The 15352-nt window shown below is 38.8% G+C and overlaps 1 protein-coding gene across 3 annotated transcripts in view; it reads right to left on the bottom strand.

The window, feature by feature from the left end:
- LOC139118676 (receptor-type tyrosine-protein phosphatase beta-like) overlaps nucleotides 1–15352 on the bottom strand; it is a 47254-nt gene that overhangs the window by 16700 nt on the left and 15202 nt on the right. For all 3 annotated transcript variants that reach the window (XM_070682098.1, XM_070682106.1, XM_070682111.1), the window contains 18 exons: nucleotides 14497–14766; nucleotides 14035–14292; nucleotides 13077–13361; nucleotides 11642–11899; nucleotides 10866–11141; nucleotides 9789–10067; nucleotides 9195–9461; nucleotides 8341–8607; nucleotides 7186–7452; nucleotides 6201–6470; nucleotides 5715–5984; nucleotides 5085–5351; nucleotides 4298–4567; nucleotides 3491–3754; nucleotides 2780–3046; nucleotides 1960–2235; nucleotides 869–1141; nucleotides 39–320 (listed from right to left, as the gene is read on the bottom strand). In XM_070682098.1, coding sequence (XP_070538199.1) covers nucleotides 39–320; nucleotides 869–1141; nucleotides 1960–2235; nucleotides 2780–3046; nucleotides 3491–3754; nucleotides 4298–4567; nucleotides 5085–5351; nucleotides 5715–5984; nucleotides 6201–6470; nucleotides 7186–7452; nucleotides 8341–8607; nucleotides 9195–9461; nucleotides 9789–10067; nucleotides 10866–11141; nucleotides 11642–11899; nucleotides 13077–13361; nucleotides 14035–14292; nucleotides 14497–14766 — 4866 coding nt within the window. The remainder of the gene's footprint in view (nucleotides 1–38; nucleotides 321–868; nucleotides 1142–1959; nucleotides 2236–2779; nucleotides 3047–3490; nucleotides 3755–4297; nucleotides 4568–5084; nucleotides 5352–5714; nucleotides 5985–6200; nucleotides 6471–7185; nucleotides 7453–8340; nucleotides 8608–9194; nucleotides 9462–9788; nucleotides 10068–10865; nucleotides 11142–11641; nucleotides 11900–13076; nucleotides 13362–14034; nucleotides 14293–14496; nucleotides 14767–15352) is intronic.

Here is a 15352-nt window from a genome sequence, read left to right as displayed (position 1 = left end):
ATAAATCGAGATTTATGTTCACAATATTCCAAACTTACCCATTCTCTGTGTTACTGTGACAGGATCACTGAGAACTTCACTGCCATCCACGACGGAAACCGTCTGAATTTCGATGCTGTACTGTCTGCCCGGTGTTAGGTCAGGAATGCTGAACGAACCAGCGGATTCTGCCACGTCAAACGTCGTCGTGCCATCATCACGAGCTGGGGTGATAGTCACGACGTATTTATCGATGACCACTCCACTCGGCGCGTTCCATGAAATACCCACTGATGTACTGTCAGAGCTATCGATGGTTAACCCGGATGGCGAGCCTGGTTCTGTGTTAAGAAATAAAAAGGGAAAAAATGATTGCAAACTCACAACACAACCAAACTATCCTTTTGCTGGAAAAAGTTTTCTGTCCGACAAATCTTAAAATTTTGTCAAAGATTTTTTGTCAAAGCGAATCTTTACAATTGAAAAATATACTAGTAGTCCACATTTGAAAAGAATCATAAACTATTTTATGAAAATGTGCAGTATTTTTGTTAAGAGAGGTAAATTTAACAGGGGTTCCTAAGTCAAGTTCCTGGCATTCTGTTCAGTATATCAACACAATTCTGCAAGGGTGCAACAGAAATAATCCAAGGGCTCTTTATAGTGCCATTACCCTTATAAATTTTCAGGGGGTTCTTGAGCCATATTATTGGGGTTTCCTACATCTTGAATATCAATACAATTATAGAAGAGATCACGTTACAGGGGTTCCCTTTGTGTTTACATAACTTTCCAAACTTTGGCAAAAATACAGATGAGCTATAAGTAGAAATCAGCCCGATTCATTTTTTTGGTTTTTTGTTTGGACAACATTATGCAAAACACTTACTTGTGTATCTAGTCGTTTGTCTGGGTTGACTGCTCTCTGCGTGAGAGATTGCCTTGATGGTAATGGTGTATTGGGTTGCAGGAGTGAGACCAGTAAGTGCAAATGACGTCTGAGTGCCCGGTACATTGCTGGGGGACGCGGCATGGCCGTTCTCGGGGCTATACGTGATTTCGTACAGCGTAACGATGCCGCCTGACGGCTGCCATGAGACCTGGATGCGGTTTTCGGTGACGTCCGCCGAGTTGATGATGATGCGGTCAGGTGCAGCTGGTTCTGTAATGATGAAAAATATTCATATTTTTGGGTCAGTTTTGAAAAATGAATATTTGTATGACCAAACGAACAGCACCATAATTATACAGCAATATTTGCCAAAACTGATGCCTCATCAACGAATTCAAAGATTGACCATAAATCTAAGTCTGAGGAGTAAAATTAATTCTAGCATCACTGATCAAATCAAACTCTGTGTTTTAATAGGTATGTATGCATTTTAAAGGTATACTGTCACCTGTTCCAATCTGCCACAGTTACCATGGAAAGAGAAAATCTAACCAATCACAGATTTTAAGCGGGTGGCCACTTTTTAAAATCAGCGCCCTCACATGGGCATTTTGAATACCAAGGAACGCCCCTTTGACCATATATGGGCATAATTAGGTTACAGGTGACTGTATACCTTTAACTGTCTCATTGTTAAGATTTTTAGTGTTTTGAATTAAAGTAGTGTATCATTTACATAATATCAATAAAATCAACACATTTTATTGTATTTTAAAAGAATATGTACATTTTTATGAATTATCCTGAATATGTTAATTCTGATGAGAAATTTCTATGAAATTGGAGAAATTCATTAATATTGATGTTACCATGACTTGCACAGAAAGAAGCCAAGACATGCTTTTTTTAAAAATAATGCCTTCTTCTATGTTCAAATTTATTAAAAGCTGTTAAAATCACCCATTTCACTACAGTGGTTTGGTCCATACCCATTGTTATCAATGGTGAGAGTGGACCTGTTCACAGGATATTGGGGTGAACAGATTAAAATTAATGAACGCTAATTCATCATCAGAACTTTAACTCACTGAGTCTCTGTGTAACAACGTCTGTGGCGTCATTGGTCAGTGTGCCACCAATAGCAGTCTGTACTGTAATGACGTACTCTTCACCAGGTGTTAAATCGGTGAACACCTGAGACGTCCTGGAGTCGGTCAGGATGACGGGTGAAACAGGCAAACCATCGGACGGCTCAATGGTGATGTGGTAATGAGTGAAGGATCCCGTTGGTCTGGTCCATCCGATGGTGATAGTGTTGGATGTGTAGCTACTGACTTCTAAGACCAGCTCAACTGGTTCATCAGCTGAAATTTACATTTGAGACAAAAATCCATCAATCGGAAGGTTTGACCTCATTGTCGTCTCTTACTACAGTCCTAATGTTGTATGTTTCACAGTATTTGCATGCAATATTCTGTGGATGGGGTTAAGTATACATAGATTCTATGTCACATATTTCATTTGCACATAAACCATACATAAACTGTACAAGGATTACCCTTAGTTAAACTGGTGACTAACCATACACAGATCATACATAAACCATACATAAACCATACATGGATTACCCATGGTAAAAACTGGTGATTGACCATATATAGATCATATATAAACCATACAAAAACTGTACATGGATTACCTATAGTAAAAGCTGGTGAGTGACCATACACAGATCGCACATAAACCATACAAAAACTGTACATGGATTACCCATGGTTAAAACTACTGGTTGAAAATACATAGATAATACTTGAATTGTACATGAGATTACACACTTCTAGTAGTTCACACACAGATCTTTGCACAAACTTTACACAGATCACCCATCATGAAATGCCAATTACTTACGAGTAGAGACTGTGATTTCCTTGTATGGGCTCTCACGGTTTCCAGCCTTGGATGAAACCCTGACGGTATATTCTGTATCCGGAGACAGGCCGGTGAGAATGAGGTTCCTGTCATCGGCATCAATCACCTTAGGTGACTCAATGTCTCCATTTGTCGGGGTGTAAGTCAGTTTATACTCATCAACGATGCCATCAGCGGCGCCAAACGACAATTCAATGTACGTCGGTCTGCTTTCATCGACGGTAATATCACCAGGAACATCCGGAACTGGATTTGTAATCATAAAAGGAATTTGTTAACATGACACAAATAAATATGTTGGAAACAGAAGTGCATTTTATCCCCTGTAATTCATATGAATTACGATACAGTCTGTCATTTTGAAAATAGGGAAATTTATAAATGCAGTATAGACATGCAACTGTCATATTGCTCATTTTTAGAAAAAAATTATTCAGGATATTGTCAGAAAATTGAAAATTAAGACAGCCTCCAAAACATTTTTGTCTTATTCTGTCAGAAGTGCTGACCCTTGACCCTTTGATTTTTGAGAACAATTACTTCTCTTGTTATGCAAATAAGCTGCTTTTGTATCAAAATTTCCCATCGGGAATACTTGCTAACTTTTCCTTTGATAACAGAATTCATCATAACTATGAACAAGTTTTCAGCTGTTGTGTGTCAAGATTTTCATTTCAAATCACTACAAACCTGTGTTATCTGCAGCAGTGACTTCTGAGCTCATTTCGTCACCGGACTTGGTCTTGATAGTGATGGAGTAACTCTGGCCAGCGGTTAGGCCCTCTAGAGTTAGCTGTGTAGTAGATCTGCTGACTTCACTAGGTGATGATGTGGTACCAGTGGGCGTGTACGTCACTTCATATGAATCAAAGGTATTCTGGGCTGCCACCCAGGACACTGTGAGACTATCAGTGGTAGCTGAATTGATTGTTATTGCACCAGGCGGCGTCGGGGCTGCACAGAAAAAATACATAAAATATAGTACATATGAGTGAACGTTTTCACTTCACAGTTTCAACCACCCTAGGTCAATAAAGCTGATTTCCTTCATATTGTTATTTTGCCAGTACAAGTATATGGGTGGGTGGAGATGGGGGATGTGTAGAGTAACGTGGGAAACAAAACATAAATTTGTTCTGTAAATTCCCGAATGCCAGGTCAGATATACAGTTCAAATATCATATATAGGCTTTAATATTCCTAAACATGAAAAAAAAATAATGATTGTGTTTATTATCTCATTACATTTTTTTTCATGAGACACTCAAGTTTAGGACTAAAATTCAAGAAATTTCTTACAAGATACATATTTCTTGCTTGCAGCTGTAAACTGTTTGTATGCATGTCGACATATAACAAGAATTCAAAAGTGTCTGCAAGTAATTGAATCTTAACCCTCTCACCAACAATGGTTTGGCCCATAGCCATTGTTATTAATGGTGATTATGGACTTATTTACAGGGAATGGGGGTGAGCAGGTTAATTTTGGTCACTCACTTGTCCTCTGTGTAGCTGTGATGGACTGACTCAATGCAGATAACCTCTTAGTGACCAATGTCACAGTGTATTCTTCACCGGGCGTCAACTGTTGCAATATCACCTGTGTGTCAGATTTGGGAACTGTCAACTCTGTGTCCCCATTGGTGTTCGCCGGTGTCCATGACAACTTGTATTCATCGAACGCTGTTGATGGAGGCTGTGTCCAGGTCAGAGTGACGGAGGTACCATCATAATCAGACACAGTGAGATCAGAAGCTGGAAGTGGATCTAAAACAATGCAGAAAAAAATAAAAATTATTGCCTAGCCACAATGCAGTAAATTTTGCAAATTGGAGTCGCGATTAAAGGTTCATCTGTCATAAATCATTTGTTAAAGCTCTCTTAGTTGTGAGTTTGATGTGTTTAATGCAGTATGAGCCTTGAAAGTGAAAGACTCAAACATTTGCTCAAACTTTCCAGAATGAAATTTTCAACCATTCTCTTATCAAATCAACAATAAAATTGGGGGTCACTGTGCAAACTTTGAAACTAGTGAAACAAATTACCAAACATTTTGCGATATTTGAAATTCAAAATGGCCGCCATTCCTGGGTTAACTCTATGGGGAAAATTAAATTTTGGATTTTCGAAAAACTAAGCCAGTGAAAGTTTTTGTTTCTCCAAGAGCTTTAAAATGAGCCCCAACCAGTGGTAGATCAGAAAAGAATTGTAGAAATTTGAGAGTCTGACTATCTGTCCCCAAGGCGCGTTGTACCTTGAACAGGTGTGTAGACAATAGACTTACTTGTAGTAACTTCTTCAGTTGTGGCATCACTCTCCTCTGTTCCGCTTGTGGTGACGATGCTGAGTTGATACGTTGTCCCTGGCAACAAGGAGGACAGAGAAAGGACCCTGGCATCGTTCAATTCAAACCTTTGAGAGGTAGGTGTGTCTCCGACTCTGCCATACTCAATGTTGTAACCGTCATAATCACCGACTGCAGCATTCCATGTGTAGGCAATCGTGTCCGATGTGACTTCCACAACATTGATGGCTGCCACTGAGCTTGGTTCTAGTTAAATAAAATACAAAGTACAGATGTTAGTCGGAACTGTGCAAAATTTTTTTTCAAATCTGTACAATTTGATTAACACCATTAAACTCTGAAATTATTAATGATTAGATACTTATATCTAAAAGAATCATAATTGACTTTGAGTAATCAATGTATAAAACTAAAAGTTAATAATCTCTGGAAAGAATTCCCACAGTCTGATCTGAAAAATATCAAAAAAATCATAATGACATTTGCATATTCATACATACGTAAAAGATTATGGGAAGAAGTATAGAACACGCTGGAAAATTATGTTATACGGTCTTCTAGTCACAATAAAGTATTGTGATCGTTTTTTTATAATATGAGTTTTCTTACTTGTTATCTGTGTTTCGCTAACTCGTCTACTCTTCATGGTATCGCTGGTCGTTACAACTGAAATGAAATACTCTCTTCCAGGTGTCAGACCAGAGATAGTGTACGTGGTGACGGACTGTTGGATGTGAGTGACAGCGTCAGAGTTACCGTCACCGGGCGAGTAGAAGACATCGTAACCATCGTGATCACCCACGCTGGGTTGTCTCCAGCTAACTGATATGGAGTTACTGCTGTAACTTGCAATCGTAATAGCCTCTGGTGGATTGGGTACTGTGAATAAAATTTGAATTTGAATAACTCTGATTATGATTATATATTTCAATAACATTTCTGTGAATAAATTATGATAATATATTTCAATTAGATTTCTGTACACTGAAGCTACAGCTCAAGTTGGTCAAAATTTTGCACTGAAAAATAGATGGATTAAACGACACTTTCATTCAAACAGATTGTTAACAGATACTGCAGTCGACTGCAACTTACGTGTTCTCTGCTGTTTCTGCACTGCCTGTCCAACGAGGGCGCCCTGGGCGTCCAATGCACTGACAACGACAGTGTAGAGCCTGCCGCCTGTCAGGCCGGTCAATTGTAACTCTGTTTCACCGGGGTTAAAGGTTGACGTGTCGGCGGTAGAACCGAGCGGACTGTACGTGACTCGGTATGACGCAAACGCTTCAGTGGGTGGGTTCCATCTGACTGTCATACGATCCGTCTGGACATCCGTGAAATACAGATCCAATCCACTGATAGCATCTGGAGATTAATCAACAAATCACATACAGTACATTAATTGCCTGTATCCTTGACAATTATTTACAAACTTCTCAATGCTTGATGTTTTTCCTGAATTTGTGACTAATTCTGGCAATTTTCCTTGTGCACACCTTGATAAATATTAAGATGTTGACAAATCTTGACCATACAGTATGGAAGACATACATGGATGCAAGAAATGGCCTTGTCATATGCGAGCCATTGGTAGGTCAGTATTATTTTTATTGACCTACAGATCAAAGGCCAATTCTAGTCAATCTTTTTAATGCAATATATCATATTATTATGAAAACGTGTTTAGTAGAGAGATTGTTCTATGCAGACATACTATAAATACTATAATGGGTCCTGTTTATCTTCATGCATCAAAAAATGGAAAAGTAATGAGCTTACTGTTGGAATTTTGTGAGGTAATAGTTCTGCCCACCAAGGGGTATGATAGATACTAGGACAAGTGTCATCTACTGATCGATTTGATTTGTAGGTATTACATATTCACATTCATGTTCAAACTGTTATCCATCCAAAACTGATGTCCATCTGGAATAACATCTTTGATGATCGTGAGACCAGCAAGGTACAAGGAACATGAACATAGTGGATTTTTTAGCAATTATCTGGCACACTGGAGGACGGATGGACATGAAATCTTATTGGTGAAACTTTCTCAGATAACAACGACAGCAGCTCTTACCGGTTCGTTCAACTCTCGCTTGAGCACTGCTCCTCTCGCTTCCACTCATTGTTACAATCTCCACTGTATAGCTGGTGTCAGGGAGCAGCCCAGTGAGTGTGTAGCTCAGTTGCCCTTCAGCCACTATGATTGGTGACGGCAGCAGCCCCACTGGACTGTACTTGATCTCATAACTGTCCAGGATTCCAGTGGCTGGTGCCACCCACTCCAGTTCCAGTAATGTTGTGTTTGTGTCGGTGATTGAGACTGACTGCACTGGCATTGGTTCTGAAAAAAAAAAAAACCAAACCGAATTCAAATGGAATCCATTGTGATCTTTTGAGATACATTACTGCCGATTATTTTATCAACAGTTAAAAGAATAAAAGTTTTGATTTGAAGTTTTTCTGTATGATCCTTTCAAGTCTTTGTTCAGTTAGCACTCAGATATGGTGTTGAAAGCATACCACTTTCGGAACAGTGTGCTATGTGGCCCTAAATGAAGATCTTAAAAATCACCATTGGCAAATAATGAAGAAATTCTGTCAAGAGAAAAAAAACTAAGAATGTCACAGGACAACTTATCTACTGTGTACGTACATCTTGTTTTTTGTATGAGATGGATTGGCTGAAATGACATGTCAATACCAATCTTAAGATAGAATGCGACTCAGCGACAGATATTCAGACTCAAAATTTTACAATATTATTTGGGTCCACCACTTGTGAGAGCTCCTTAAAACTTGTGGAGTAAATAAAGCTATTTCTGGCTTAGTTTTGTGAAAATCAGAACTTTTATTTTCCCTGATAGAGATAACACAGGGATGGCAGCCTTTTTGAATTTCAAATAATGGTAAAATATTGGGCTAATTGTTTCTCCAGTATCAAAATTCGCACACTAATTGTTGATTTTTATACTTAATTTTGAAGGAGAATTGTTTGAGTGAAAGTTTTTGTCGTACATTTTGGAGGCGTAAACGACCTTTAGATTTCTTCCTAAAGTAATTATATATGCAAATATTAATGTCCAGTTACATGGCAACGAACACAATTAAAATCAACATCATTTTAATGTGAATCTGATTTATAAAAAAGTTGCATTCTCATACTTCATGCAAGTATGCTTACATCAACAAGGGGTATTTCAAGGTGAAGAAGCAGATATGAAAAACTCACGGGTTCTTTGCGTCTTGCTTGATGGAGGACTCTGCAGTGCGCCGATCTTTGTGGAAACACCAAAAGTATACTCCTGTCCGGGTGTCAAACCGCGGAATTCCAATTCCAAGGCTGTCTTGGACAGGATGGTTTCCGCTGCTCGGGAACCATCAGCTGGGCTGTAAGTCACGACGTAGTTGTCAAACTGGCCAACCGCTTCCACCCATGAGATCCTGATGACATTGGTAGAATAGGAGAGGACAGAGATACTGCCTGGCATTTGACCTCCTGAAACATTGGAACAAAACATGATATGAGAGCAATCTATCACAGCACTGTGGAAGGTTTACCAGTCAATGAAAATAATAGTGAGAGCATGGTAACATTTTTTTTCAAGTTTCACAAATTGGCAACTAAACATTTTCATTCTGCCTAATGAGCAAAACATGTATGTTGCACACTACAGTTCACATTGCCGCAGTTGAACCTTCTCAGAGGTATATTACAGGTGCTTTTCTTGTTCACTGAGGCTCAAAATGAAAGCTAATCATTCTGTATTTTTCACAGTGATGTGTTCTAGGTCTAAGCAACACCGACATACCTTTAAAAAGTGGTTCATATGAACAAAGACTGGTTGTTTTGTATTTCATAAGAGTTGTCAAGAAACTGTGTGTGATGGTGAATGAAGTCACAAACGATTCAAAGTGCATGGAATTGCGCACCAACTACATTACTAATTTTTGACTTTTTGTTGACTTGGCTGGTAAGCACAGAATGTGCAAAACATATCAAGGATAAAAACTATTGTCTTGCCATAACCTGGGCGAATGGTAATATCAGAATCTGACTGTTAACTATAAAGAGAATTGACATACTTGTGGCTTGCTCGATACTGCTTACTGTACTTCTTTCACTGCCGCTGACGGTGACAACGTCAATGTTATAAACTGTGCCAGGGGTGAGACCAAGTAGTGTGTAGGAGTTTGTCGAGCTGGAGACTAAAATCGGACTGGATGGTACACCACCAGCTGGTGTGTACGTGATCTGGTAGTTGTCGAAGGTGCCTGTGGCGTGCTCCCAACTGATCTCAATTGCAACTGTGCCAACAGTGTCTATACTGACTGCACCAGGGGCGGTGGGAACTGAAAGGAGAGAAAACATGATCATGGAATAATGTTTTCTTGGACATCTTAACATATGTTACTGAGGTTTTCATATAGGTCAGTCTGATCAGTATAAAGAAATCTTCAGGTTAGCAAATCGATATGGAGTTTCTGTTTGCTTGTCCCTAGACCAGTGTTGTCCTGCAATCTAGCTAGCAGTGTGCCTTTCTGGAAACCTTGTTGTGTATTTGGAGAACTGGAAAATTCTTTTCGTCAGCCATCAAAATTTTGCTTGTGCCACAGATAATTTCTTTGCATCGTGGTGCAGCATGTAACTTTTTGAAATGCTTCATTCACGTTTCTTACCTGTTCTCTGGGTTGCAGATGAAGGATTGCTCCTCAGGGCATCAACCTTGGTGTACACATTGAATGTATACAGTACACCTGGTCTGAGGCCAGTGTAGAGCTGAGAGGCAACGTTATTGGCTAGGGTTAGGGTAGCATCTTGATCACCATCTGGTGGGGTGTACTCCAATTCGTAGTTGTCAAACGGATCACCAGATGGTGGCACCTCCCAGGTGATCAGGATCTCGGATGAGGTGTGGCTAACAACAGTCACAGCTCCAGCCGCTGGGGCGTTGGCCTCTGTGAATATGCAAATTCATTCAAAAGTGTCATTTCAAATTCGTACCATGGTAACATGAAAAAAGACAAGATAATCACTGACATGCATTGACCAATATTTGTTCATCTTACTGGTATTGTTGCAGATAAAAAGTTTGAGATATCTATTTGAGTGAATTTGCAAAGGAAATCGCAGAAATACTGCAAGTTAAAATAAGCAAGACATGCTGTTGCCAGTGAGTGTAATTTTTTGAATATATTGTCACAGTTCAGGCATTTGCCTAAATATGCATATATAGTCAAATGGACATCAATATGCAAATAAAGTCCAATGGACATAACTATGCAAATATAATCCAATAGATATTAATGTGCAAATATTATCAAATGGACATTAATATGCAAATATACTCAATGGACATCAATATGCAAATATTATCAAATGGACATCAATATGCAAATATAATCAAATGGACAACAATATGCAAATGTAATAAAATGACATCAATATGATGGCAATGGCATAATTATTGTGATATATGATACTTTGCACTAAAGAAAACTCTAGCGACCACTCTGCTTCAGAGATCACAGATATTAAGTCAAATATTTAAAACAGAATAGACACAATGGTTATATCCTGGTTGTGATTTGTGATACTGTGTATCTAAACACAGTCACATCTCCAAGAGTTGGCTATTTGACTCGTGCATATCAAATGTGGATCTGGGTGTCATTTAAATGGGGACAATGTGAATAATATGTCTATTGGTTCCCTTTCAAACAATAATGCTGTTTAAGATAAGGATTATATCTCACTTGTTCTCTGTGTAATTGTTGCTGCATCACTGCTCAAGTCTGCACTCTTTGTACTTATTGAGATTTCATATTCCACATCGGGTGACAGACCAGTGACGGACACCGTGGATGAGGCACTGCGTGGTACGCTGGTCACATACACAGAGGTACCACCCGGCAGCTCTTTGTAGTAAACCTCATACGAGTCAAAGATGCCGTTTGAGACAGGTGTCCACACAACTGATATTGTGTTGGTGGTGAACTGAGCCACTGTGAGTCCAGTCGGTGCCACAGGATCTGGGTATAAAAAATGACGATGTGGATATCAGAGTTGTTATATGATATGTGTTCTGTCATGAAATAGAAATATAGCCCAGTACAGGGTTCAGTATTGCATTCATAAGCAGGCAGCATTGTTACCACAAAGACTCACCAAGGGTTTATGGTTTTGACAAATCTGCTGGTCAACACTTACTCTTGCTTCCAGATCACCAAGTTCATCACTTCAGCATTATTTGTGGTAAAATCTAATCAGTAATGAACACTCTGTAAACCCTTTCGCCACAATGGTTTGACCCAAACCCGTCATCGTCAATGGTTACGATGGATACTTTTACAAGAAACTCAGCATTAACTCATTATTGTAGTGCACAGTTTCCGAAATATGTTTGCTGTAATCAGCATATTGTGTAGCTTCCCTGAGCACAACATCACTTCAGTATGTTTCCTAGATATGCTTGTTGCCACTAACTATGCTGATTCCTGATGGTGCACAGCAGTTATACAGTAAAACTTACTTGTCCTCTGGACGACAGAATTGACTGATGACGGGCCATTGGCTGTTACGATAAGATCAAACAAAACACCAGGGATCAGACTGGTGAATGTGTACTCCAACTGTGATGCGCTGATGGTTCTATCAATGGTGGCAGCCGTTCCCGTTGCTCTGTACGACACTGTGTAGCTGGTGATGGTTCCCTCATGGGCCACCCAGGAGATCCTGATACTTGTCGTCAGAACTTCTTCGACTGTGATTGTGCCTGGTTCAGCAGTGCCTGTGAATTGTATCGTATGATTGGTATCATTGTACTGCAACAATACTTTGCAAATGTATTTAGGTTTACCGATTGCAAGCTGTACTGTTTACAATGGCATTGTAAATGCCATTGTATATGCCGTTGTAAACATGGTTTACCTTGAAAACTACACTGTTTACAGTGTTTACATTGAAAACTACACTGCTTACAATGGCAATGTAAATGCCATCGTAAACAGTGTTTACATTGAAAACTATAATGTTTACGATGTAAATGCCATTGTTAACAGTGTTTACACTGAAAACTATACTGTTTACATTAGTTATGTAATGCCATTGTAAACAGTGTTTATATTGAAAACTATACTGTTTACAATGTAAATGCCATTGTTAACAGTGTTTACACTGAAAACTGTACTGTTTACATTGGTGATGTAAATGCCATTGTAAACAGTGTTAACATTGAAAATTACACTGTTTACACTGGCAATAAAAATGTGCAAACAGTGTTTACATTGAAAACTACACTGTTTACACTGGCAATGTAAGTGCCATTCTAAACAGTGTTTACATTGGAAAACTATACTGTTTACAATGGCAAATTGATGTAAATGCTACTGTTAACTGTTTACATTAACAATTTAACTGTCTACAATGGCACTGACAACATCATTGTTAACAGTATCAACATTGATAACTACACAGTTTACAATAGCAGTTATAAACAGAGTTCACATGATCACCAACAGTGTTTAAAACGACACTGCAAATATAATTGAAAATAGTGTTTACATTGACAACCACTTTGTTGACAAAAACATAGTAATATCACTGTAAACAGTGTTAACAGTGACACTCACATTGTTTATAATGACAGAGTCAATGCCATCGTCACAGCGTGTACAATCATTAACACGCCACTAATGTCTCAACTGACATTTCTGCCAAAGTACTGCTCAATTGTACTTATGGCATGAAGTATGCTTGATTGATACAGTTACACAAGTATTTTGTTTGAATACACAAAGAGATGGAGTCAATATCTAATTATTTAAAAGACATAATCTGAAAAGTTAACTTATTTGAAAGAATTCATTTGTTTTCAAGAAAGTGGTGAACGGGAATAGTTTTACTTCCCCCTAAAAGATTCTAATCATTATTTATCGGTATACCATATAATTATCGGGTAAACTTACTTGTGACTACGGTAGCCAGGCTGGCTTCACTTCTTTGCAGTGAGTCGCCTGTTCCCACTACGGTCACTATCTCAAAGAAATACTGGGTACTGTGATGTAGAGACGTGATCTCTAGCGACAGCGGGTCGCCCTTGGCGATGGTGATCGGAGACGACGGGACGCCATCATTAGGGGTGTAGGTCAATTCATAGACATCAAATCTAGTATTGGTCGGAGGTGACCATCTCAACGATGCTGACCGGTAGTCGAAACTCTCCACTACCAATGCTCCAGGCTGACTTGGTTCTAGTTGAAAAAAGACAGAAATGCTTGTTACAGTACTTTGCCAAAACAAACTGATCAAAGGTATTTAGAATCTTCGCCTGATCTTCATGTATTTGAGACATGTATCAGTGTGTCTATGTTCAGTATAACATTAGGGTTTGCGGATTCTTGGTTTACCGTAGTTGATCCAGAATTTTTTTTAAGAGTGCAATTTTCAATGTTCCAGGCACAACACACTGGAATGTGGTACAGTGCATATCAAGGTACAAAATAATATAATATGACTTAGTAGGCATTGATGATGAAAAGTAATTTGGCGGAAGGACATTTGTATTATTCAATACCAGGGATGAATTTAGAAAGTCTTTTCTAAAAGACCAACATGTAAGATTTGACAAACTTTCTGAAGCTTGATCCCTACCAACATCATGGCTTAGCCCAACTGCATTGTTTTCAATGGTCATTCTTGACATATGTGTAGGGAAATGGGGAGGCTGTAATATTTTTTAGTAAATCAACTAAATAAGAATGTCCAAATGATGATTGTGCAAATGTATCACACGGAATCACAAAAATTTGACTTTTTTTTCCCCGAATGGGTTTGTTGAAATCACACATTTGAAGAGGTTCCAATTGAAAAATGTCATAGTATCTTAAATACAAACTCAGGTTTGGTAAAAAAAACAACACTCACTTGTTCTCTGAACGACTGAATTATCTGCACTGCTTGGGTTAGCTCTGACAATCACTCTGTATTCCTCGCCGGGTGTCAGTCCAGTGATGTCATACTCCAGGGTGTTGGCATCGACATTGTATGTTTGATAAATTGGATGACTGGTAGGTGTAATTTGCACAGTGTAGCCTGTGTCAGTTCCAGTGAATGCCACCCAGCTAATGGAAATACTGGTATCCGTATAATCGGTGACGATGATGTCGCCAGGATTGCCAAGCGCTGTAAGCCGCAATGATAGAGAACCCGGTAACAGGAAGTTTAGTCTCTCAACAATGTTATCCTTAGAATGATCACACACCAGAATACCAACAAATTTATCATTTCCTATGGGATTACCTTGGGAACTGCTAGAATTACACCGATAAAGTAACAGACATATTCATGAAATTTGCATATTCTTTTGAAATATACTAGAACACTCACATGTAGCCAGTGTCGCGGTCTTCCATTCACTGTACACACGCTCGCTTCCTGTTCCGACGTACGCTGCGACGCTGATGACATAGTCCTTGTCGGTGACGAGATCGGTTATGGTGGCGCTAACGCCATCAACGGTGAATGGGGAAGCCACACCGTCAGCTGGGTAGTAACAGATCTCATAGCCATCGACGTTACCAAAAGCTGCTGCCCAATTGATGGAGATCTCTGTCTTGTCAGCCGATGCTTGGTTAATATTGCCTGGAGTATTTGGTTCTGAACGAAAGAAACGCATGTTAAAATTAAGTGAAGTACGAATATGATAAACCTGGGTATATTTCCAGAAATTTGGTGACTTATTATTGTCAGTGTTGGATTGAGTGTAAGAGAAAATCTTCTGCTTTATCACTTTATGATTGTAGCGCTACACTAGTCAGCTTATATAATTGTCTTTTCCAGTTGTTTCATTTTGCTCAAAATGCTTTCTGACATATTGTGGTGAAAATTGGTGTTATAAAATTTCATGAAACATTCTCATGTCTAAAACAAAATTCTGGACAATTCAATCTATCCCAAACCAAGAAAGCCTTCAAACCAATGTTAAAGTGAAAGCAATACTGTGAATTTTCTCAGTACTGTGAATTTTCACAGATCTCATGAAGTCTGAGAAGTTTTTAGAGTCTCTTGTTTAACAAAGAATTCCCTACAAATTGTTTATATTATTAAAGATTTAACCCTTATAGTCTTCTGAGTAGTTCACTGTCAGTGAAACAGTGAAAGAAAACTTAGTGGCATGCCCCTCTGTAAAAGAGACATAGCATTGATAAAGACACAATTGCTGTAATGGAGACACTATGGCTTT

Source organism: Ptychodera flava, chromosome 2 (assembly GCF_041260155.1).
Source record: "Ptychodera flava strain L36383 chromosome 2, AS_Pfla_20210202, whole genome shotgun sequence".
NCBI classification, from domain to species: domain Eukaryota; kingdom Metazoa; phylum Hemichordata; class Enteropneusta; family Ptychoderidae; genus Ptychodera; species Ptychodera flava.
Note: the sequence above shows the minus strand (reverse complement) of the source record. Positions and strands in the feature narration are given on the sequence as shown.